General features: G+C 34.2%; 1 protein-coding gene across 2 annotated transcripts; it reads left to right on the forward strand.

Moving 5' to 3' along the window:
- The first annotated feature begins 12,344 nt into the window (after positions 1–12,344).
- LOC133308807 (cytochrome P450 72A68-like) lies at positions 12,345–22,934 on the forward strand. 2 transcript variants are annotated; one of them, XM_061509528.1, is made up of 6 exons: positions 12,345–12,355; positions 18,769–19,025; positions 20,752–20,969; positions 21,212–21,456; positions 21,943–22,330; positions 22,412–22,934. In XM_061509528.1, the coding sequence occupies exons 1-6, from the start codon at positions 12,351–12,353 to the stop codon at positions 22,850–22,852; spliced, it is 1,554 nt and encodes a 517-aa protein (XP_061365512.1). In that variant the 5' UTR covers positions 12,345–12,350; the 3' UTR covers positions 22,853–22,934. The 2 variants fall into 2 exon arrangements, with proteins under 2 accessions (XP_061365512.1, XP_061365504.1); XM_061509520.1 differs by lacking the exon at positions 12,345–12,355 and having other exon boundaries at positions 18,652–19,025.
- The last annotated feature ends 386 nt before the right edge of the window (positions 22,935–23,320 follow it).

The following is a 23,320-nucleotide window of genomic DNA, read 5'->3' on the forward strand; positions in this document are numbered from 1 at the left end:
TTATTTACAGTTTTGGTACATAAAAAAATAAAAAAAAATAAAAAAATTGTAAAAGTATTTGAGAAAAGCCCTTATATTCTCTATTATGACTTCCGTTTCCTTTTAGCAAGGTGAATCTCTCGATTCTATTCACCGGAATCTTTTATTTCAATCTTTGCAAGCAACATGCACACTTTTTGTTGGGCAAATGGCTTCTTTACAAGAGGATGTGGGAGAACACCCGGATGGGGTGAATAAGTGTTTTCAAATTTTTCAAAAAAAAATTTTTAGTAAATTCTTAAATCTGTAAAGTCCATACAAAGTTGAACTATTAAGCTCAATCACCAACTCCTTTTGTTGAAGAATTTGGTGAATGACTTGTTAAACTTTTTCACGAACATTGTCATTTCATCGTCCTCACTAGTACTAGATTCACTTGATGAAGCTTCACTATTTTTTTTTACTTTGCTTAGATTGAGAAGAAGAAACTTTTAGGTCTATACTCTTTGGATTCTTCTTGCTAAGTTCACATTCGCCCTTCTATTTAATTCCAACTTGTACTCCTGAAACTTTCCAAATAAGGTAGCAATGGACATTGTGGAGAGATCTTTAGCTTCATAGATTGCCGAAGCCTTTTCATCCCATTCCTTAATAAGACATCTCAGAATTTTGTTAACTAACAGTTCATCATCTTAAAAAATATTTAAAGCATTCATTGATGTAACTATATACATGAATTTTTTTTGCATGTCAAATATAGACTCACCCTCATACATTTCAAAGAGCTTAAACTCTCTAGATAATGCATTTTGTTTAGAACGCTTTACTTCACTGGTACCTTCATGGGTTCTTTCTAAAATAAGCCACATCTCACGTGAGGTCTTACATGAAGATACTCGGTAGTATTCGTCCTTACCAAGTGCATTAACTATTAAGTTCTTTGCTTTTGAGTTGTATTGGGCTCTCTTCAATTCTTTTCTAGTGAACTCGGTGTATTTTTTAAGCACACTTTTACCATTGTCATCTAGTCTAGTTGGAGGCTGATATCCTTCCTTTACACTATATCAATTTTTAAGATCTACCGACTCAAGGAAAATCTGCATCCTTGTTTTCCAGTAGGGATAATCAATCCCATTGAAAAACGGAGGGCGATAGGTGGAACCATCCTCAAGAGGAATATCCTAATGGAAAGAAGCCATAGGATCTTTAACTCTTTGGCTAATGGTCAATCACTCAGAGCACGAAGCTCTGATACCACTTGTTGGGCAAGTGGCTTCTTTACAGAGGATGCGGGAGAACACTTAGAGGGGGTGAATACGTGTTTTCAAATTTTTCAAAAACATTTTCTTAGTAGATCCTTAAATTTGTAGAGTCTAGAAAAAGTTGAACTATTAAGCTCAATCACCACACCAACTCAACAAGATTGACAATTATCAATTTATTTTGTAAGTTCAGTTCAGATAACAGTCACACAGCTATAAGAATTTTACTATTTTTACCTTAGGTCCCTATATGCCCAAAATAATTTCTGTATGATGTATATCAATAAAAAATGTACCTGACCTTTTATTTTACAGAGCAAACGCAGCAACAACCTTTCTTACTTAAAACAGAAAATGATTAATTTCCAAATACCAGAAAATAGTTTAAGTGTTACAGCAGTTATATCATATCCAGTAAGGTGCTACATCACTTTCAAAAATATATCAGAAAGCAGAAACAATAACAAACCAGAAGCGATGTTATTTTCTGTCTCAAGAATAGAATATTCAGAAATTAAATGAGAGAGACAAGAGACACACGATATATCATGGTTCACGCCCACTAAGCCTAAGTAAGGTGCTACATCCAGACTGAAGTCACTGCAGATATTTTATTTATCACAAGTGTACCTGTTTTACAAATACGCGTCACACAAGCAATCAAACAAAATATCAAAATCCTTCCTAGTGCTTACACTCCTCCAAGCTTTGAGAATACTCTCAAGCTGAACCTACGGAGTCACCAACTCCTCTCATACAAGTCCTCCACTCTCCCTAGTGGATTCTTGAGGCTTCAGGCCTTGAGACACACTCTAAAGCCAAGCACAAGGTTGCCAACCCACACGGTTTCACCCACACACCTATGACAGATTTACAGCACGCAACTACTCCACTTTAACAACCAATACAGAATTTTTCAGAACTGTAACAAGTGAAATAACCCAACAATACAGTGTCATATCATACCAAATATATCACAGAAATATCAAACTAAGCTCCAAAAATTTATGCCATATGCAGAAAATTAGGCCAATGCCATATGTCTCAAAATCTCTAAAATTAATGCACCAAGGAGATTAGATATTACAAAATTAATTCTCTAATCAATGTACACCAAGAAATCTGATTTAAACAAAAAATATCACAATGTAAATGTAAAAATCAGATTCAGAATTTTTCTCAAAATTTCACATAAAATCCAGAATTAATCTTCTTACACAGAACCACAAGAAAATCTGAATTAAACACAATATGCCTCAATGAAACCAAAAATTCAGATTTAATATGCTTAACTAAAATTCTTCAAGATCTCAGAATATAGGATTCAAATAAAAATATTAACCAAGAATATGAGTTGATTAGAGTTTACCACAATGAAGCCCCAAAAGAATATATGAGTTGTTCTCACAAGAACCCCAAGTATTTAGTGTACGCGTCCAAGAAATACCAGTGTAATGCACATCCAAAGAACTAAATCAGAACAGAGCGCATCCAAAAAATCCAGCAGTAAGCGCATCCAAAGAACCCAATCTACCCAAAATGATTTTGTTTAACATCTTGTGTGTGAGATTGTGTGAGATAGAATCATGAAACACTTGCAACTCACTAAGAAGATATTTCACAAATTTCTGCTTGAGCTTTATTGAGGGAATCACGAAGATCGAAGAGAGAGAAATGAGAATAGGGTTTTCTTCTTGAACTATTGTTACAGAGCATAAAAGTATAGGTACTGTGAAATATGTATATGATTGGGAAAGTTTCTCTTTTTTTATTATTATATAAAGCAAAATTCTGATCACTTTTGTTTTATGGGAAAGGTGCAAGCAGTTTCTTTTACACTTTTTCTAATAGAAACAAAACTTAAGACTAAAATTAATTTTATATTCTATTTAAGAGAACAAACCCACGTGACCATATATTTTGTTTTAAAGTACTGAACCTGATTGCTTTATCAAATTGTAAAAGCTACTTTTCATTTTATTTTAAAAACTATTTTATTTCTAAAATCAATTTAATTTCTATTTCTAAAATGAAATGTATATAATGCAATGGAGCTTAGGTGTATACTATATGATATAATATAATGTGTAACAAAATTTTAAATATACCTAACCACTTGTATCATCAAACTCCATCTTCAATTGAGACTTCTTGTAAACCTTTTGTCATCATCAAAATATTTATTCCATAATGCATAAGAGGTCTTCAATCTCTCCCTTTTTGATGATGGCAATTTAAACTCAACTTGAGACAAGTAAGGGTTAGTAGTATGAAAAAGGATGAACTTGAACCCTAAAGGAGACACCTATGATTCAGCCATGTCATGGGATCTAGGGTTTGATGACTAAAAATTTTTATGAAGTGATTAAGTGTGGAAAAATCCTAAGAGGAACTAAGAAAGATTAATTAAATGGGCGATCTTTAAGTGAAACCTACAAATCTTGATTAAGGATGGCTAAAAATCCTAATAAATATAATTAATCAAATCTGCCCCCTTTGATATAATATGAATTATTTGTGTTAAAAATAAGAAAATCATGGATTAGTGGATTAATTAAGTGTAGGTACTAATTAACTAATGAAATGACTAAGAAATAAGCTTAAAAATACTAATTTAAACACCTAAGCATTCGACCATATGTGATTAATTTAGGGTCACTATGTTAAAATTAATATTAAGACCTAATTAGGAAATTAATCTAGTGGTTAAGTGTGGTGAACTATGCATAATACACTAATTAAAGATTAAACCCTAAAAATGAAACTAATTAGGGTTTAGGAGCACTAATCATGCAATTAATGAACTTGAGGTATCATGGCATAATGTGACTAAGTGGAATTTCATAATGTGACCTAATAATAGAAAAAAATCCAAGAATTAAAGTGACTTAGAGTTGCTAACCATAGGTAATTAAGATTTGATAATTAAACCCACTTAGGGCTAAATGACCAGTTTTTAGACTAACTTGGGGATGGCATATCTCCCTCCATAGAGGTCCTATAGGGATGTTCCTTATAAAATTTTTAAGATTGAGATGTTAGCTATGTGGTGTCAAAATTTGGTATCATTTGAAGATGTATAGCATTCTGTAGGTTCGATTGAGTGAAGACTACCATGGGAGGCCATGTGCAGGGGCTGTACATGGCTGCAAATTCCACGAATTTTTTCTCCCTCAGTAATTACTCAAATTAGGCTCATAATATGTCTAATTAAAGCTGAAGGTGTCTAGTTGTCTGCATAAAAATTTGAGAGCAATTGGTTTAGTATATTTTCCAGAATCGCAGAAATTATAAAGGATGTTTAGGGCTCTGTTCGGAGTTGGCAGGCAACTTTGCTTGTTCAACTTCAAATGATTGTAACCGGAGCTAGAAAACTTCAAATGAGGCATGTGATACCTTGTTGGAAAGATAATTGAGTCCAGATTAACATACTAAAAGACGATAATTTTATAATAAGTGGTTTGTGCACAGTGACTAGAAAACAGAAGCATGTACAGTTATGGAAAAACCCTAAAAGTGATATTTAAGCTAAGTGGGCTTATGGGAACCCTTAGTAACTTATAATAAGTATATATATGGCTTGGATGAGTGAAAATAGTCTAAGTTATATATATGGCTTGGATGAGTGAAAATAGTCTAAGTTACCTTAGTGATCCTAGTGTGTGATTCTAAGATTATGCAAGGTTCTTAAACTACGTGGTTGATTGTGTAATAAGTGAACACTTCATAATACACTAAAATACGTAATTATGTAATAATTGGTCTAGACTTGTAATGGGCATATTATTGGCATGTAAGAATGAAATACGGAATCATTAAGTGATTGAGTATTAATGATGTAAATGATTCCTGCTCTAGGTTTGCCTAGAGGATTTGGCACTTAAGGGTTTATTGGAGCATATGTATTTTACTGCTGGAGTTGGGCTTGTGATAAGCTCAGTGAGGTAAGCTCCTAGTTCTGGTTGTTCCTCTCTCTTGTGGCCCCACCATGATGATGGGCATTATGGTTGTATTGTATGAAAGTATGTTGTATAATGTATATGTGCATTCATTCACATTCATATTGATGTTATATGATTCTTGATGTTATGATGATGCACTGACGATTTATGTTATGAGAATCTTGGCCAGTAATTATGGTATGTAGGCTGCCTATGACTTGACTCTGGGAGCTATTTTATACAGAGGTTGTGTTGACTGGCAATGGCTTGACCCTAGAGTCACACATGTGTAACCGTCTATGGCTTTGACCCTGGGGTTACACAAGGATGATATGTTGATGCTATGTTTATGTTGTATGCCTGTATTATATGCTTTATATCTGACTTGTCATGCAGGAAGCGAGCTCAGGGGATTATAGGATCCTCTATGAACCTTCAGCTTACTAAGATGTGTTATCTCACCCCGTTTGGGGACATCATTTCAGGTACCCAGAGTAGTGGTGATGCTTCTAGGGGTAAGGCCCCCGCCTTGGAGTAGTGGATGACGCTGCTGATTTATTTTTATTATGATTAGACTTTATGATGGCATATATACTTATTAACATGCTTAATGATCTTATATTGAGACTATGTTGTGTATTCATTTAGGCTCATAATTGTATTATTAGAGTCATGGATTATTTACTGATGCTTAGCCGTTTTCGAATTTAATATAGACTTGATGTATGTTTTTCTGCTAATTGGGCATGAAGCCTTATTGTTTGTATTGACCCGAGAGGGGATCGCAGTCCGTGTGGGACTTGCGAGCTGTCTGTTTAATAATTGTATCTATCAAGTTATGGTATGTGTGGGACCCATGTCCCCAGTTATTCGAAATAAAGCCGTTATACTGTCCGTGAGACTCCATCAGGAATCACACTTGATGTCATATCCAGATGGTCAACGGCCACTAGTGATGGCCAAATGGTTTTAATCAATAGACTTAGATGTTAACGTTACGCGAATGCAATATATCAGATGAACTCTTTGAAAATGTTTTAGAAAAAGTTTTCTCGTATTTTTATAATACGCTTTATTATTCTTTTAAGATAAGGTCTTCTGCTGTGTATGCTAAATATCATGTATGTTAACAACCGAAGTACTACGGGGTGTTACATAGAACATTTATATTGAACATGTATAACATAAGATGTGTTAAAAAAATCTATGCGTGTCATATTAAACACCAGACAGCAACTAGACATCATGTGCAAAATGATTTATCAAATAAAATAGTCCATGCCACATGATGCATACATGCTCACTAAGTTTTCTTAGGAACATATATCATGTTCTTAACCTTTTGGTTAATAAACGTGCTAGATGTGTTAGGTTGAGGTCCATAAGATGTTGAAGTAATGTTGTCCACATTTATAGTCCTCTTAGGAACCCACTTAAGATTAGTTCTTTTTAGGCCATATTTCTTAATATTGCATTGATATACAAGATGACCACTCATGCAACAATATGTACATTTCTTAAATGGTAGTTTAGACATGAACCTAGGGGGATAATGGTTTTCCTTTCTTGGTTGAGCAAAGGGAGGTTTTCGAAAACCAAGTTCATGTTTAGTAGTCTCAACCCTTTGTCTACCAAGGAGGACATTCAAGTTGTCTCTCTCACTAGTCATTCTATCAACCGTTATCTTTAACCTATCCACTTCATTAGATAATTCAACACATTTAGTACATGAAATAGTGGAAGGGGGATTCACATCATCACATGATCCAACAAGACAATTAATGAAAAGATTTTCATTTTTAAGATCCTCATTGTCTTTCATTAGATCATTTACATTGGTGGTCAAACTATCAACTTTGTCTTGCAAGAATTTTTCTCATTTTTAATTTTCTTAACCTTAGAGGTTAATTTTTCATTTTCAACTTGCAAACACTTATAAGCATACAACAAATCATCATATGATGGACCAACCATAGAAGAGGTATCACAAGAGGAGCTAGAACTACATATTGAATTAGAATCACACACCGAATCAGAATCCCACATAGAACTAGAAGAGTGGCTAGAATATAGCTCAATTTGATCTTTTTCAATTTGTGTCATGAAGCAAAGGTTAGCTTGTTCACTTGATGAGGAGCTTGTAGTACTTGAAGTATCATCTGAAAATACCATGTAAGCTCTCTTCTTTTTGCTCTTACCTTTCTTGAACTTGCCATTGTCATATTTATTCTTTTTGTTTGGGCAGTCCTTTTGGAAGTGATCTTCCTTTCCACACTCAAAACAAGCATTGTTTGAGTTGCTTTCTTTTCTATTTGGGTTGTTGGCCAAAATATTCAGTATACGCGTCCAACAAATACCAATTTAATGCGCATCCAAAGAACAAAATCAGAACAGAGCTCATCCAAAAAATCCAGCAGTAAGCGCATCCAAAGAACCCAATCTACCCAAAATAATTTTCTTTAACGTCTTGTGTGTGAGATTGTGGGAGATATAATCGAGTCTGGAGCTCTGGCACAAGAGACTCGGACACATGAGTGAGAAAGGTCTACAAATTCTCACCAAGAAGGAACTTTTGTCGAACTTGAAAGGTCAACTTCTGAAAAAATGCACAGACTGCTTTGCTGCCAAGCAATGCCGAGTTTCATTCAGAAGACCAAACTAGCCTAGAAGAAGAAGGTATGTTCTTGATCTTGTCCATACTGATGAGTGTACTATGTCAGAGAAATCTCTAGGTGGTGCATATTACTTCGTCACGTTCATTGATGACCACTCCAGAAGAGTATGGGTGTCCTTGCTAAATACAAAAGACCAAGTACTCCAAGCATCCAAGGAGAAATGCAAGGGTTGAAAGGGAGACTGACAGGAAGCTGAAGGTCGTTCGAGCTAACAACGACGGAGAATACCAAGATCTATTCGAGATGTATTGCAGGGCAACAAAGCTGGAGAAGACACCTTCAAAGACACCTCAGTTGAATGGTGTAGCCGAAAGGATGAACCGAACCATTGAAGAGAGAGTCCAAAGTATGTTGTCACATGCAAAACTTCCCAAGGTGTTCTGGGGAGAAGCCTTCAAAACTGCAGTCAACTTGATAAATCTGTCATCTTCAAGTCCTCTCGAAGGAGAAATCCCAAAATAAGTCTGGACGGGTAAAAAGCCAAGGTACGAGCATCTGAAAGTATTCAGATATTGTTCATTTGTTCACAATCCCAAGGATGAACGAGTAAAGAGTGTGTTTATCTTGGCTCACCAAAAGACAAGTTCGGTTATCGTCTTTGGGACCCCATCAACAAGAAGGTTATGAGAAGCTGAGATGTAGTATTCTTAGAGGATCAGACAATTGAAGACATACAGATGCCCAAGGTCCGAGTTATAGTTTGTTAAGAAGATCTCATCTCCCCTATCTGAACTGAAGTAGGGGGAGAACCCAATCAACAAAACACTGAGGAGGGAAGACAACAATAAGAGCCACCAGTTGAAGGTGAAATAGAATCAGAACATCCGAAAATTCAAGATGAAATAGAATAATCGGATTTCGAGGTGCAACCATAAACTCGGCAAACTCGCCGAGTTAGACGCCTTTCCACCAGATATCCTGCAGACGAGTACACAGTTGTTGCAGAAGAAGGAGAGTCTCAGGGTTATGAAGAGGTAGTGACTAGCGCTGAAAAGGAAGAGTGGGAGAAAGCCATGCAAGACAAGATAAAATCCTTGCACGAGAATCACACCTTTGATCTGGTCGAGTTACCAAAGGGCAGACAAGCTTTGAAGAACAAATGGGTATATAAACTCAAGGTGGAGGAGAACAACCTAAAACCGAGATATAAAGCTCGAATTGTGGTGAAATGGTGCAATAAGAAGAAAGGCATAGACTTTGAAGAGATATCCTCACCAGTTGTGAAGATGGCATCGATCCAAACTATTCTAGCAATAGAAGCCACTCAAGACTTGGAGGTCGAACAGCTTGATGTGAAGACAATTTTTCTTCATGGAGACTTGGAAGAAGAAATATACATGGAGCATCCACAAGGTTTTGAAGTTCCAGGTAAAGAACATCTGGCATGCCGACTTAAAAAGAGTCTGTACGGCTTGAAGCAAGCACCCCGACAATGGTACAAAAGTTTGAATCTTTCATGATTAAGCATGACTTCAAGAAGACTCAAGCAGACCATTGTGTGTTCATCAAGAGGTATGACAATGATGACTTCATCATCCTCTTACTTTATGTAGATGATATGCTGATAGTGGGAAAAAATATGGGGAAGATTAATGCCCTCAAGAAAGTCTTGAGCAAGTCATTTGCTATGAAAGATCTAGGCTCAGCAAGACAGATACTCGGGATGAAGATTGTCTGAGATTGCTCAAAGAAGTTGTTGTGGTTATCTCAGGAGAAGTACATAGAGAAAATCCTGAAGAGGTTCAACATGAACCAATCCAAAACGGCTAGTACTCCTCTGGCTGGACACTTCAAGTTGAGTCAGAAGCAAAGTCCAACCAGTGATGAAGAAAGAGATGAGATGTCAAAAGTTCCATATCAATCAGCCATAGGCAGCCTTATGTATGCCACAATATGCACGAAGCCCGACCTTGCTCGTGTAGTCGGGATTGTAAGCCGATTTATATCGAATCCAGGAAAGGAACATTGGAATGTCGTCAGATGGATATTCAGATATCTCAAAGGCACGGTAAATAAATGTTTGTGCTTTGGGATAGGAAAACCCGAGTTAAAAGCCTACTCGGATGCCGACATGGGTGGAGATGGTGACTCAAGGAAGTCAACCACAGGTTAACTAACTATTTTTGCAGGGGGAGCTATTTCTTGGAAGTCTAAACTCCAGAAGTGTGTTGCCCTATCTACTACTGAGGCTGAGTACATTGCTGCAATAGAAGCTTGCAAGGAGCTAGTGTGGATGAAGAGTTTCCTACAAGAGCTAGGCCATAGTCAGGAGAAATATGTGTTGAAGTGTGATAATCAGAGTGTTATTCACTTAGCGAAAAACTCAACTTTCCATGCACGATCAAAGCACATAGACATGCGCTACCACTGGATTCGAGATGTGATAGAAGAGAAGTTTCTTCAGCTCGATAAGGTGCACACCGACCTAAACTGGTCAGACATGATGACCAAGACGGTTCCAATATGGACGTTCAAAGATTACTGCAAAGGTGCAGGCATGATAACCCTATCTAATTAAGTCGAAAATGGGGAGATTTGTTGGATTTTTTTCCTCCTAAATTATTATAGTAGGTAGATGCTTAACATATGGATACTGCCAAACTTTTAATCAAATTGGTTCAGCTGACTTTTTGGTAGCTTGTGTCGGCAAGCTTTGTTTTCAATGTTCACATGTTTCTTCACTATTCATTTGACGGAAAGCATGAAATTACAATCCATTTGGAGGCAAGCATACTATAGCAATTGTAGAAACTTTAAAGGGTGAACACGGATTTAACATAGAGATGTTGTTCGGATGCGGGAAGATGTTCCTATGAAAAGGCAACTTTTCATTTGTTCAAATCATCCCTTCGAAGCATTATGAGAGTAAGAGATAGTTCCTCTTAGGAGAGAGAGAGAGAGAGAGTTCCACCATATAGGTGAGAGAGAAATCCTCCAAGTGAGAGATAAAAGTGTTGTAAATTACCCTTAGTGGGTGATGTGTTTGTGTGTAAACCTCTAGTATTGTACTAGAGAGATCATTGTTGTAATCTTACTTTCATAGTGGAAGTTTTCTTGGACTTAGTGATCCCGTGGTTTTTACTCCTCGCATTGAGGGGGGTTTCCATATTAAAATTGTCGTGTGTTCTCTGTGTGTTATTTTTCTACTTCTTTATTTTTCCATCTTGCCACAGATTTACTTCGCTTCTGCAAATAGAAGTTGTTACTAACACAACAATTCTTAACCGTTGATTTCAGTGCATTTAAAGGTTGAGATTTATTGGATCCCACTCATTAATTAATTATTAATTTTCAATAAATCTCAACCGTTAAATACATGAAAATTAATGTTTAAGATTCAATGTAAGACTTATTATTCTTGAATCGGTGTAAGTTGACCCTATATATGTATATATAATATATAGGGCTTATCGTTTCTCAAGCTGCCGGAGATAATTTTATCTCCGGCTACTAAATCATAACATACAAAGATGGATCAATGGTGATAAAGGAAGAGAGAGAGAAAAGGAATCATAACCATTCAAAGGTGAATCAATTAATATAAGGAAATAAATAAATAAAACGACGTAGTTTTGGGGTAGCTGGAGATAAATTTATCTCAAGTTGCCGGAGAAATATTTTCCCCATATATATATATGTATATATATATATATATATATACATGATCCGGTATAAGAAATAATAAATCTTACAAACTATCTTAGTCGTTGAATTTCGTCCATCAAACGATTATAATTAATTAAATTATTCTCATTAATTAATTATTAATTTTCAATAAATATCAAGATATGCTTGATCGATTTACACCGGTATAAAGTCATCTATATATACAAGATCTCTGCTGATCCAAAAAGACACTTCTCTTATGGGCTTTTATAGAGAATTGCACTTAGTTGAAAATTTGATTTAATGTGTCACCTTTTATTATTTTTGAGAAGTACTAGTAAGGTTTTTTTTCTTCATTGTTATTCTAGCTATTGTTAGAGTTAACAATAAGGGAGCAATTGTCTTGGAACAATTGGGAAACTTAGACCTAAGGGGGTGTTTGGTTGGAGGATTTTGAAGAGATAGATAGGAAAATGGAGAAGTGGGATTGCATGATCACCTTGTTTGGTTGAATGGTATCACATATTTATCTACCTAAATGATATATCCAGCTAACCTATTTGCATGTGTTTTTGATGGAAATAGTTGGCCATGTTATCCCAATTGAGAGGTGGTATTGTAAGTTATCTATGTAAGTGGTTTGAGTGTGCAAAGACCAATTGACGAGCGTACCCTCTAAGAACAGCGTGCGAAAGTGAAAACATGTAATTATGTATACAACAAAAGAGAGCATCAGGTTCTATTGATTGACATAACTACCTCCGAGAGAAGCTGATTCAAGTCTTCCAATATATACAGCAAAGGAGGGGTCGTGATGAAGTTGTTGGCTAACAGTGAGGAAGAATCTATTACCGACTAGATAAGGGGAGTCAGACGTTTCTTTCTCAATGATGTTATAATCAACAAAATCAAAATCACTCGCACAAATATCAGAAACAACAATCGATTTAACATCAGTCCTCAAGTTGAAAGACAAACGATACTGATGCTTGGTTGGCCTAAACACATCGCTATTGAATCCAAATTTTTTTATAAAATAGCACTCTCCTTCGTTGATTTTATTCCGCACCTGCAAGGTACCTTTGACAGTGGCGTGGATCCTACCACCCTACAAAAGAATGGAGCCAACTTATGTCAACAACGTTAACTAAAATGATCAAAACAAAGATGGAAGATTTTTAAAACACAGAACACAACCTGTTCATCCAATAAAACCATTTCAAGATTGTCCTCCAAATTTTTACGCTGAAAGTTAGGAACTTTCCAAGTCCGAACCACCTTCACCTTAATCCTCCAGTCCTCCTTGGCAGGATTAACATCCTTCAGAAAATCATATTTTGTGTAAGAAGAAAAAACAGAGAAGCAGTCACCGATGTTGAAGAATAATGCGTATCAGGAATTGTATAAATGAGAGTGATTTAAAGTTTTTGATTTGTCTTCTTTAAAAAATGTGAAGTTTTTGAATTAAACTGAATAAAGATTTAAAAAACAAAGATAACGACAAAGAGTGATTTAGTAGTTATAAATCAATGAATAAGCAATCTTGACCATTGATTTAAAGTAACAAATCTTGTCCATTGAAAATATAATTCTTTTTTGTATTTATTATATTCACCGATTTACCATTAAAGGAAACTTTTTTAAAATTTGTAGTGTGAACATAATAGTGAAATTGAACCACAGTGCGACACGTCAGCAAGGTTTGCATAGAATGGAATTCCTTTATAATATAAGATAATAATATGCTTATATAAAGAAGATAATCCCAAGCAAGCAAATTATCAAGTAGGAGTTGTTCCAGCTTAATGAGTGGTATAATCTTTATAATCCTACCCGACTCAAATGAGACAAGTTGAGTAGTCGCTTTAATTGATGATATCAAAAAAAATAAAAATTAGACAGAAGATATATATGATATTGTTGGTCTTACCATTAAAAAAATTAGGTGATATTTTCATCAGTGTTTTAAAACCCGGCTCGGACCGGCCGGGTCGACCCAGGACTCGGTGACCCGGTGGGTTCCCCGGCCCGAGCGGGTAGTTGGACCGCTTCTGCAGTCAACTCGGATTGGACCGATTGACCCGGCCGAAACCCGGCGACTCGGGTTAGACTGGTTATTCCTTTTTTTTTGGTAATTTTTTTTTTGTTGATAAGAACTCTTGAATTAAATCATATTCATATTTTATGATGAATATGATTAAAAGTAAGGTGAAAATAATAAGGTATTTTAGATTAATGCAGTTTGTTTATGTAATTTAGTTACATCTTAATTATAATGATCTCATGAAGTTAAGTGGTGATAAACATTGATGGTCTCATGATCTCATCTCAACGGTAGACACTTTTTTTTAATGTATATTTCATGCATACTATTTGTTATCATGATAATGGTGACACTTTTTTCTTAGTGTATATTTCATGCATACTATTTGTTATCATGATTTAATTTATCCGTATCATGTCAAGCACAAAAGGTGTATTTAACTTATATTGTAATTTTAATCCAATATTAGGATATGGTCTAGAGCTAGAAGCTTAGAAGTATATAATATTTGCTATCATTGAAAATCAATTTATTTTTTGAAGCTCATTGATAGTTTTTTTACGTGAATTTTTATTAATATAAGTAATATTTTTATATTTTTAATATGTGAACAGTAAATCAGGTTCAACCCGGTTGAACCAGTGACCCAGTACCTCGACCGGTTCGATGACCGGTCTGAGTTTTAAAACACTGATTTTCATGTCATGTGTATCTAAGGTTGGCAAAACGGGCCAACCCGACTCAACCCGACCCAACCCGCGTTCAATTAAAAAAAAAGAGTTGTGTTAGGATTGGCTCGAAAAATAAATGAGACAGAAAACTCAACCCAACCCGACCCGAGTCGGGTTAGGGTTAGCTCGCGAGTTGCCTCGAAAAAATGGAAAAAAAATTAAAATTCCATTAATGCTGTAAATTCTAATTTTTTTTCCTAAATTATTAATTCATTCAATACAAAGACATTATACAAATATAGAAAATTCCTTTTGTATTTGGACTTGGACTTATTGGCAGTTGACACCACCACATTCACACTATCACACATACTATAAAAAAGGTCCTTAATGCACGGTTTTGGATTTATTGGCAGCTGTATTTTTGTTTGGGTCTTTGGAATTGGAATTTTAAGTTTTAGCTTTCCACTTTATCTTCATTAATTTTTATATTTTTATATTTTAAAAAAAAAACATAACCCGTGAGCCAACCCGGTTGACCCGTGAGTTACTAACTCATTTTTTCTAACCCAACCCGACTCATTTTAGCCGGGTTACGAGCCAACCCGTTTTGCCAAGCCTATGTGTATCTATGATGACTTGTTTAAATTTCAAATTAATGGATTGAATGAAATGTTACGAATTGTTCAAATTTATGTGCATGGCGAGGAATTAAAAATTGTCAAAACGGGGGCATCCTTATAAGGTAACAATTAACAAAAAAAATTGAAGAAAAAAACATGTTTATGAGAACTATTAACATATGTATGTTATGTTAATGATATGATAAATTTTCGCATTCTCATGGTATAATATTCATTTTAATCTTGTTATTCATTGAAGGTGTGAACAGCAATATTTGTTCACTTATTATATTTTTTTATTTTATTAATCAACTTTTGTTGTTATTCAAAGATAGCAGTGAAGTGTAGCAGGTAGAGAGCATAGACAATGACACATAGGAGAGGCCAAACATTTTTTATGCCAAATCCAAAGTTTAAGTAATCAAAGCAGTAAAACAAAATGCATTAATAAATTTCACAAGATCTAATCAGCGTGAAGATGTAATTGGTATAAGCAAAATGAAAAAAAGAAGAAGAAAGATGAACATTAAAATGGAATCTGCTCTAAACTTAGCATAGGTTAAATTATGTATCTAAATTATGTATTAAATAATCTCACATAACATTAAAAATTTAAATGAACAATTATCAATGATTATATATCAAAACAAACATATAAAAAGACACTAACCTTTCTGATAAGCATTTCAAACTTGATTATATATTTTTGTTTGATTCTTCCATCTTTGCATTTTGTAAAACCCATTGCATTTTTGTAATCTTCATAGTTCATATAAAAAAATAATGGACAACCTCTTATAACTTTCCATCAAGCTAGTGACTATACAACAAGTGCCTATCATTTAAATAGATGAGATTTGGTTACTTTTTACCCCTCTGTGTGAAGTAAATTACAAAGAAGTAGTTATATTACTATCAACTAATATGCAACCAAGTTTAACTCCTACTCTTTACACTTTTCTTGTAACATACAGATTGCTCATAATTACATATGAAACCAATAAATGCAATTGTAATTTGTAAATGCCTTCATTTATATTTTTTTAGAAAAAAAATGCAGGAAAATAGAATAATAGATACCTCCTCTGTTGTGCAACTATAAATGTTCTCTTTCTTTACTATTTACTTGTCTCACTTCCGTTTCACTGCAGAGGCAATTATCAAATAAAATAATCAATATTCAATAACCTAAAAAAAAAAAAAAAAAAAGAAGCACAAAGGACAAAGCTTTTCGATTAAGAGACAAGCACCATTCGATTAAGAGAAGAAGAGACAAGCACCATTCGATTAAAAAAAGAGAAAAAGCACAACTTGCACAGGCACCTTTTTGAAAGCACAAATCATGTTTTTAATCGATATACAAGCGCCCAAACTGGAAGCCCCAAGCAACCACACTCACTGCTATTTTTGTATGAACAAGCAAGTTTTGTAGCAAGTCAGACGAAAAAGTAGCAAGGCACAAGGTTGAGAGAAATCTGATTCAATTGTAAGTTATAAATTAGGGCTTTGAAAGTGATTTTAATTGATAGATCAAGTAAAAGAGTTTGAGTATTGGATTTCATTTTTTTGATTGCAAACATAAATATAATTATATTTTTTAGATGGTGCCAAATTATAAATTTAATCTTAGTTAATTATAATTAATTATATATTTATATATAACAAGTAACTTTTTTTAAAACCAAGCAGGTGCCTTGGCACATGCTGGCATGAGGGCCGCTACGCAACTGACAACTTATATCATTTCACTCTCACAAAGAGGTGAGACTCACATTTTTATTTTTTTGTCCACACTCTCTTCTTTATCTATCATTTTTTCTCACTTAAAATGACACAACTTTTCATCCTTTAAAATGACACACATTTTTTCCTATATCTTTTCATCTATAAATTTGGAGCCAAATTTCAAACACAAGAAGAATGGAAGAGAAAAGGAGAGGATTTTCCTTTAACACAACACACTTCTAAACATCTTAAAGATTTTTAAGGAGTTTACCAGAAAAAAAAAAAAGATTTTTAAGGACACTAATACTTTTGAAAAATAGAGGGGAGAAGGAGAGAATTCGTGGGAAACTGATATTTGAAAGGGACAATTTGTAGGTAACATGGCACATTATGTGAATTTCCTTGTCACCCTTTCATGGAGAATTATTAAATACTATTTAGGTTACTTAAATATTATAGAGCTTTCTCTAGAAATTGTTTAATGAGCTCAATTTTAAAGTCTCGACAAAGAGCCAAAGACAAAACTACGCGGTACCTAATCCTTGCTTGGCTGTCATTTTGTTTTACTTCAAGTTTTTTTTTTTTTTTTTTTCCACTTCCCTAGAGGAAAAAGTATTTCTCGAGTCACTGGAGATAAAGTTATCTCCAATGAGTTAAAAATGATGTCATTTTGAGTTATAAAATTAAAAAATTATAATGATAAAGACTAATATAACACTGCAATATATTATAATTACAAAAACACCTTGATTTTCGTCCCAAAACGATGTCGTTTTGAGTTCACTGAAAATAACTTCATCTCCGGTGACTTAGTTAAAATTTGTAACGTAATTCTTCTTAAATAATTAAAAAGATCATGTCAGGTTAGTGTGATATAGAATTCAGATCTGTGAAAAAAACATGATATGATGATATAGAAAATCATAATCATACAAAGTGAATCAATGATAATAAAAAAAAAAAAGGAAAAAAAATATTAAAATAGGTAATCACAAAATCATAACCGTTGATTTATTTTTGTATGATTATGATCTTCCCACACGAGAGGATCCATTTATAATTCCTTAAAAAAAAAATATATCAAGTAGTATTTAATATATTTTTTTAAATAGTTAACATTCAAATAAAAAATTATGAGTGGGATATAATAATTAGGATATACAGTTATTCTTTGAAATTTAGTATTATAATAGGAAAAATATTTATGCTTCTGCATAAAAAAGTTTTCTACCACACTCATATAAAAATGAATTAGGCCCACTAATTTTCTCTTTCTTCTCTTTATAATAGAACCCATTCATTTTTATGTGAGTATAACAGAAATTTTTTTTATAATAAAAACAGAAACATTAAATCCATTATAATTACTTTTAACAAGTTATCTATTTTTTTCAATATGAGTATAAAAATAATAGTATTTTCTTCTTTGAATAACTTATAAAATTATTAGTATAATTCTTCACTAAATGATAAAATTATCTCGTCAAATATATCTCAAAATGAATTATTTGTAAGAATGTAAATGAATTCAGATAAATTAAATTATAGGATTGGTTTGCCATTTAAAAAAAAAAAATTGGCCTGACTTATTAAGCCTACCAAAATTTCAAAATGACATATAGCTCCCTGTAAATCATTTGTTATGATTATTTTATTTTATTTTTATGTTTAAGATGATGAAAAATGGAAACAATATAATAACTGAAGCCATAAAACTTAATTAAAATTCAAAATAATGACACATATTAACTCACTCATATATTATATAATCTCACTCCACAAAAACAAAATTCAAGATAATAATAAAAATCAAAAGGTGAAGACATTAAATTATTATATAGTACCATTAAAACTTTATTATTTTATTAAAAAATATAGATTAGGTCAGGAAACATAGGCCCTAACTAGCCGCCGACTAAATATGTGCTTGTCAATTAATAATCTTGTTCACGCCAAATCTGAAGATATAATAATAATAAAAATATTATTATTTTTATTAATATAAAAAATATTATATTTATAAATTTTTTATTTATAAACTTTTACAAATTATACACCTTTCAAGAGTGTATAATTTGTAAAGAAAACCTTTCACGTTAATACAGAGAATAGTACAGCACTATAACATCCACTAGTGCTGAGTTATGCGTAGTGCTTGACTTTCTTTGGTTTCATCATCTTCCCCCGTTTTCTTTCCCTTACCAATCACAGAGACAAAAATGGAAGCAGCATGGGCCACAAGTGCAGCCATAATTATGGCAGTGACAGTTGCTCTGATATGGGGATGGAGGATGCTGAACTGGTTGTGGCTGAGGCCAAAGAGGCTAGAGAGGCTGCTAAGAGAACAAGGCCTTCAAGGCAATCCATGCAGGTTTTTGGTTGGGGACTTAAAGGATTTTTTGAAGATTCAAAAGGAAGCAAGGTCCAAACCCATGAATCTTTCTGATGATATAGTGCCCCATGTGTTCTCTTATATCCAACAAAGTGTCAACAAACATGGTATGTCTATGCTTCCCACTCTTCTTATTTGCAATTGTCATTGATTTGCCTCCTTCTTTACACTTTTTGTTATTGAATAATTCATGTATTTTCCTTTTTCTTTACACTTGCTGAGTTAATGACTTTTAATCCATGTTCTGTGCTATATTTGGGATGCATCTGTGCCTCCCTTCCCTTTTCCCCAAAATAGTGACTCTTTTTTTTTAGTATCTTATTCAGTGTGTTATTATTATGTTTGTTTAGTTTATGCATGTGTGAATATATGATTTGAGATTTTACAAAATCAGTAAGGAGTCGTATATATGGTGTCAGCTATACTCACATCCATTTATGTGCCACATTTAATTATGATGATAGATAATTATAGAAATTTTAATAGATATAACAATGACAATAGACGCCTAGTTTGACCCAATTCTAGCCCATCATAAATTAGAGAATGAGCCAATCCCCAAACCATACCTTTGTCCATTCAAACTTCAAAGGGTAACAAAAGGTGCTTAATTGTTACAATATTGCCATTTAGGATTGGTGATTACGCTTGCTGGTTGATTCTCAACATTGTAAGGAACTTATAACATTGCATCCTTTCTCACCCATTTTTTTATCTGTAATTACTTTGCTACTCCTTCCAATATGCCACTAACAGAGCTTCTTTATGAAATCATTTTTATGAACAGTACTATCCAGCACCATGATCACCTTGGTGATTTCTAAAATTGGAAATAATCCTTGGACAGAAAATATAAACAGTTTAGTATCTGTACCCAAAGGTTCCCAGGGTTTTGAGCAATCCTCCATGCCTGATTTTCCAAGACTTTGATATCCTTATAGCTCAAGCCTGAAGCCTCCATCACTTTTTTACTAAGCAATGGTCCTCCAATTGGTAGAATGTGTAAACACTTTTCTTGCCATTCTTTTTACTAAGCAATGAGAAATTCTTCTTTCATTGCAGACATCAACCATTTCATGTGTTCAACGTCAAGAGTGCCTCACGTGGCTAATAAACAGCTCATCATTTTTGTCATCAGATTCTATCTAATAAGCATTTTGTGTTCTTCTCTCAATAGCTAACTAATGATTTTTATATTTGTTATTTTTTGTAAACCTGCAAAGAATGGTGCTATTCTGTACTCCTTGCAATGAATTTCCTCATAGCTTACCAGGAGAACAGATTTGTAATTGCCTGCCCCTCATATAAACAGATGAGGAAAATAATTTTTCATTTCCTTTTTCTTTAAAAGAACTAATTCATCTCTCATCAACCTCACAACATGCACAATTTGAGCATCTCATCAGAACTGTAAAAGAAGTGAAGCATTTGAACCATAGAGAATTGCTAGCAACACACTCTTTGGCAATCCCTCTATTATTGAGAGAAATCTCATGTGCTCTACTAATAGAGAGTGTCAAAAAGTGAATACCAAGAAAAAAAAAAAAGTGTGTCAAAAAGTATGTTGCTAGCATAATATTGTCTTTAACAATCTGAATGTAACTCTGGAGAGCACATGACAGCTATAATCATTAGAAATTAGAAAAATATTTTTTCTTCCCGTTACCTTTTGGACATAGGTATGCAATTCATTTCAATTTCAAATAGCACACACACAAAGTTTCCCAATCTCTTCAATTCCTGAATTACAAATAAATGACAAACCTAATCTTTAAACCTAAATTAAAATAATACTAGTTTGAACCTTCGTATAAAGTTTCTGATGGTATGCAGGAAAGAATTCTTTTATTTGGTATGGACCAATACCAAGGGTGACCCTCACAGATCCTGAGCTAATAAAAGATGTACTTAACAAGAATCATGATTTCCCAAAGCCTAATATCAATCCAGCTTTCAAGTTACTAGCTTCTGGCCTTGCAACTCACGAGGGAGAAAAGTGGAGCAAGCACAGAAGGATAATCAACCCTGCTTTCAATTTAGAAAAATTGAAGGTTAGTTTCCCTTTACTAAATCTGGATATTATACAATCCACTTTTGTGTCTCTTGAAAACATGTGAAACACACACGGGAAAAATTACTCTTCTTATACATTCTCCTGAGAAAAATATTTGGTATGGCATAGATTGTGCTAGTTTAGCCAGCAACATATAATTTAGCAAGCGATCTGCATGTTTTTGTGCTTAGTTTGACTCTGGGAATGCTAACTCCTTGTTGTTTCTTTATTACACCGCAGATTATGCTACCAATATTTTTCAAAAGTTGTAATGATCTGATTAGCAAATGGGAGGGAATGTTATCTCTAGATGGATCATGTGAAATGGATGTATGGCCTTTCCTTCAGAATTTGGCTAGTGACGTTATTTCTAGAACAGCCTTTGGAAGTAGTTATGAAGAAGGAAGAAGAATATTTGAACTTCAAAAAGAGCAAGCTGAACTTACAATGAAAGTTGCAATGAAAGCTTTCATCCCTGGATGGAGGTAAGGCTAATCTGTGTATCTAACTGCTCGATTACTAAAGCAAGATCAAGCTTATTACACAAGTTTTATTCAACTGAACTAACCTTACCATATTTCATACCGGAAACAGCAATTAGAAAATAATATTTTATCATTAAGAATCAGAGGAATTTGTTTTTTACAACGAGCAATTTACCAAACATTGTGACAGGAATATGTCGTATCTCAATTCCAAGAAGAATAGGAAAAAATTTAATTCAGATAAGTTACATTTATCATAATGAATAAGAATCTGTGATATATACAATGTCCACTTACTTACCAATTATTGTGATGGGAAGATGAGATGCAATGTGTGAATTGCAACTTGCAATACTAAAACTCTAGCAGATGGAAAACCAAACTGTGTTTACTGTTGACAGAACAACCGCTAGAAGGCTAGTTGATATTGGAAGAGCATTCCCTTCGTATCATGATAATTACAGCACTGGTTATGTTTATTTGTAGGTTTCTACCTACTTCCACTCATCGGAGGATGAAGCAAATTTACAGAGATGTAAATGTTTCGCTAAAGGGTATGATTAACAAGAGAGAGAAAGCACTAAAGGCAGGTGAAGCAACTAAGAATGACTTATTAGGAATACTTTTGGAGTCAAATCACAAGGAAATTCAAGAACAAGGAAACAGTAAGAATGTTGGAATGAATCTTGAAGATGTAATAGAGGAATGCAAGCTATTCTACTTTGCAGGGCAGGAAACCACTTCGGTTTTGCTTGTTTGGACAATGATCTTATTGTGTAGGTACCCTGATTGGCAAGCACGTGCTAGGGATGAAGTTTTGCAAGTCTTTGGCAACAACAAACCAGATTTTGATGGGCTGAGTCACCTTAGGATTGTAAGTATTATATTATTTTGATTTTGATACTGAATGGTATGTCCTTGATACTTACCTTTAGCAATAATCTTTTTGTAACAGGTCACCATGATTTTGTATGAAGTTCTTAGGTTATACCCACCAATACTTGGGCTTTCTCGAACTGTTGACAAAGATATGAAACTTGGAAACATGACATTACCTGCTGGAGTGCAGGTTTCCTTACCAATAGTTTTGGTTCACCATGACTGTGAACTCTGGGGTGATGATGCTAAGGAGTTCAATCCTGAGAGATTTTCTGAAGGAGTTTTAAAGGCAACAAATGGCAGAGTTTCATTTTTTCCATTTGGATGGGGTCCTAGAATTTGCATTGGACAAAACTTTTCCATATTAGAAGCAAAGATGGCTTTATCTCTGATTTTACAACGTTTCTCATTTGAACTTTCTCTGGCTTATGCTCATGCTCCGGTTACAGTAATTACTCTTCAGCCACAATATGGTGCTCATATGATTTTACGTAAAGTGGAATTATGTAATAAATAACAATAAGATCTTATTGTAAGATTTTCATTACACAGCACTCCTGTAAAGCTTATGATGTAAGCATAAAAACCTCTTTTAGATAATATCATACGTTTGATGTTGTACCGTTCAGTTCTGTGAGCCCATTATGTACCCTTGAGGGTAATGTTATTATATGGATTACACCACTAGTTGAGGTAAAGACCAGGCTAGAAGGTATAGTTCCAAGAGGTAACAAGCTGATATCAATGGCAGATAAATAACAAGAGTATGACTTGGGAGTAAATGGACATAACAACAGTACATAAAAGATATCTCTCTAGTGTGCCCCCTGAGGGCTATTTATAAGGAAGATGATGCGGGTTGGTGAGGTGGGGGTCAACCCTTCTTGGGGTGCACACCCATGATGGCAGTGTTAGGCGTGGTTGGCGCTGCCACAATGGCAGTGCTGCAACCACTGCACCCAGCGATGTCAGCACTGATCAAAGG

The sequence above is a fragment of the Gastrolobium bilobum genome, unplaced genomic scaffold (assembly GCF_033153095.1).
Source record: "Gastrolobium bilobum isolate Gb01-03AN ecotype WA unplaced genomic scaffold, APGP_CSIRO_Gbil_v1 utg2596, whole genome shotgun sequence".
In the NCBI taxonomy this organism is placed as follows: domain Eukaryota; kingdom Viridiplantae; phylum Streptophyta; class Magnoliopsida; order Fabales; family Fabaceae; genus Gastrolobium; species Gastrolobium bilobum.